The sequence below is a fragment of the Hipposideros armiger genome, unplaced genomic scaffold (genome assembly GCF_001890085.2).
Source record: "Hipposideros armiger isolate ML-2016 unplaced genomic scaffold, ASM189008v1 scaffold_569, whole genome shotgun sequence".
Taxonomy (NCBI): Eukaryota; Metazoa; Chordata; class Mammalia; order Chiroptera; family Hipposideridae; genus Hipposideros; species Hipposideros armiger.
In genome coordinates this window covers 481,022-483,113 of record NW_017731919.1, presented here as the reverse complement: position 1 = coordinate 483,113, position 2,092 = coordinate 481,022, and the positions used below count along the sequence as shown (strand labels likewise).

At 41.1% G+C, this 2,092-nt stretch overlaps 1 protein-coding gene across 1 annotated transcript in view; it reads right to left on the bottom strand.

Moving 5' to 3' along the window:
* LOC109371401 (electroneutral sodium bicarbonate exchanger 1-like) overlaps positions 1-2,092 on the bottom strand; it is an 18,667-nt gene that overhangs the window by 14,527 nt on the left and 2,048 nt on the right. Inside the window, exons 2-3 of the mRNA XM_019623875.1 lie at positions 1,814-1,882; positions 499-672 (exon numbers count right to left, since the gene is read on the bottom strand). Coding sequence (XP_019479420.1) covers positions 499-672; positions 1,814-1,882 — 243 coding nt within the window. The remainder of the gene's footprint in view (positions 1-498; positions 673-1,813; positions 1,883-2,092) is intronic.

Here is a 2,092-nt window from a genome sequence, read left to right as displayed (position 1 = left end):
GTTTACCTCATTAAAATGTATTAGAAATGTTTGCTCGTCTTGAGAAACACTCGCCAACCAAGTTACTCGCAATCCAAGGTTTTACTGTATATTATATATGCAACGGAATATTATTCAGCCTTTTAAAAGGAAGGAAATTCTGATACATGCTAACAACATGGATGAATTTTGAAGTCATTATAAGTGAAATAAGCCCATTACAACAGGACAAATACTGCATGATTCCATTTGTCTGAGGTCTCTAGAAACAGAGAGTAGAATGGTGGTTGCCAGGGGCTGGAGGAGGAGGGAATGGGAGTTATTGTTTAATGGGTACAGAATTTCAGTTTTACAAGATGAAAAGAGTTCTGGAGATGGATGGTGGCAATAGTTGCACAATAATGCGAATGTACTTAATGCCACTGGACTATACACTTTAAAAGGTAAAGATGGTAAATTATATGTTATGTATATTTTATCATTATTTTTAAAACTAAATGATAATATTTTTAAACTTACCATCATTGGAAAGACAATTGCGGCTGGAGATGCCTTGATGACCCAGAGCAGGACAAGGCAGGTCAGCTGGATGAGGGTGAAGAGATGCACTTTGCGCAGCGGCACATGTCGAAGGTAGATGAAATCTGGCTGGTGCTTCGCAGGCATCCCAAAGAGCTTCAGACGATCGAAGAACTGAAAGGAGGGGACTGGCATTGGTTTTCAGAAGGTTTCTCTGGGCCAGAAGCCTTGTTAGGCCCATTAATGTCTATTACCTCCCCTGCTCTGAAAGGTAGGTAATACCATTTCCATGGGACAAAATGGAAACTGAGTCTCAGAGAGCGCGTCGTTTGGCCACAGTTGGTAAGTGACAGAGTCAAAATTCAAATCCATCTTTTTAAATTCTAGGTTCAAATTTCTTTTTCTTACCCCACAGTGTGGCTCCTGAGAATGCTCTTTCTCAAGGACTGTTGAAAACAAAATGAGGCCATTGCATCTTTCTCTTTATTATCAAAACTAAACCTCTTCCTGGGTTATTGGAGGAGTTTGAAGATTCTCATTATTAGTTATAGTAAAAACATAAAATAAAACCTCATAACATTCTGGATATAGAAAATATGACCATCTTTATACTATAAAATGGAAAACAGAGACCCAGAAAGATTAAATAACCTGCCCAAAGTCACATTAGAACTCAGTGTATCAGAACAACCACTGGACATTCTATAAAAACAAAGAGGAACCAGCCACCAACAGAAGTAGCTAAGTCATCACATCCTCTGGGGTACCCAAATACTCAGTGACAAGCTCCTGAGTTTCTCTGTTCAAAGGACTCAGGGGGACGAGCTGATAGATGGGGAAAGGCAGAAAGTAGTATCTGCTCACCCGGAGCAGCTCCCACTACCCCCCAATTTCTTCACCAGTGTACCCTCAGTTAAACCCTCTCTCTTACACTTTAGCCTGGCACTAAAACTAACACTGTCCATGTGTGGAAGCCAGTTTGGTATCAGTATTGACCGACCTTTCATATCTAAGTTTACCAGCACCTGACAAAGCACCTGGTGTTTAATGTGTGCCTAATAATTGCCTGTTGAATAATTAACAACTGACTGGAACCATGACATCAAGCCAGGCTATCCTGTAAGTCTCTGTACCCTCATGCCAACATGACAGTATTTTGACCAATGTCCAAAGAAATGTTTAAAATAGCTTAACCAGCGAGGCTAGGAAATGGTTTCTCAAGAACTGGTTTGTGCTTCTCTAGGGAGCTGTCCCCCTTTTCAGGACAGGTGAGCTCACAATGAGAAGACACCACCCTGGCTGAGCCACACGTTACCTGAATTCCCTGGAGTGAAGAGACTCCCATGTAGAGGAAGACTCCGTAGAGTACCGGCATGGGGATGAACTGAAGACAAAGGGCAGAAAGACCAGAGATTGCACTTGGTATCAGCACACTCGAGACTACATCAATTTTTAAATTTCCAAGAAGGAAGCAAAGTCACAAAACCACTGCATAAACATTGCATTAGTTTCTGCTGCCTTTACATGATTTAGAAGTAGACGCAAACCCAGAAGCTGACAGTGATAAAAATAATTTTGTTCTGAAGTGAAATGA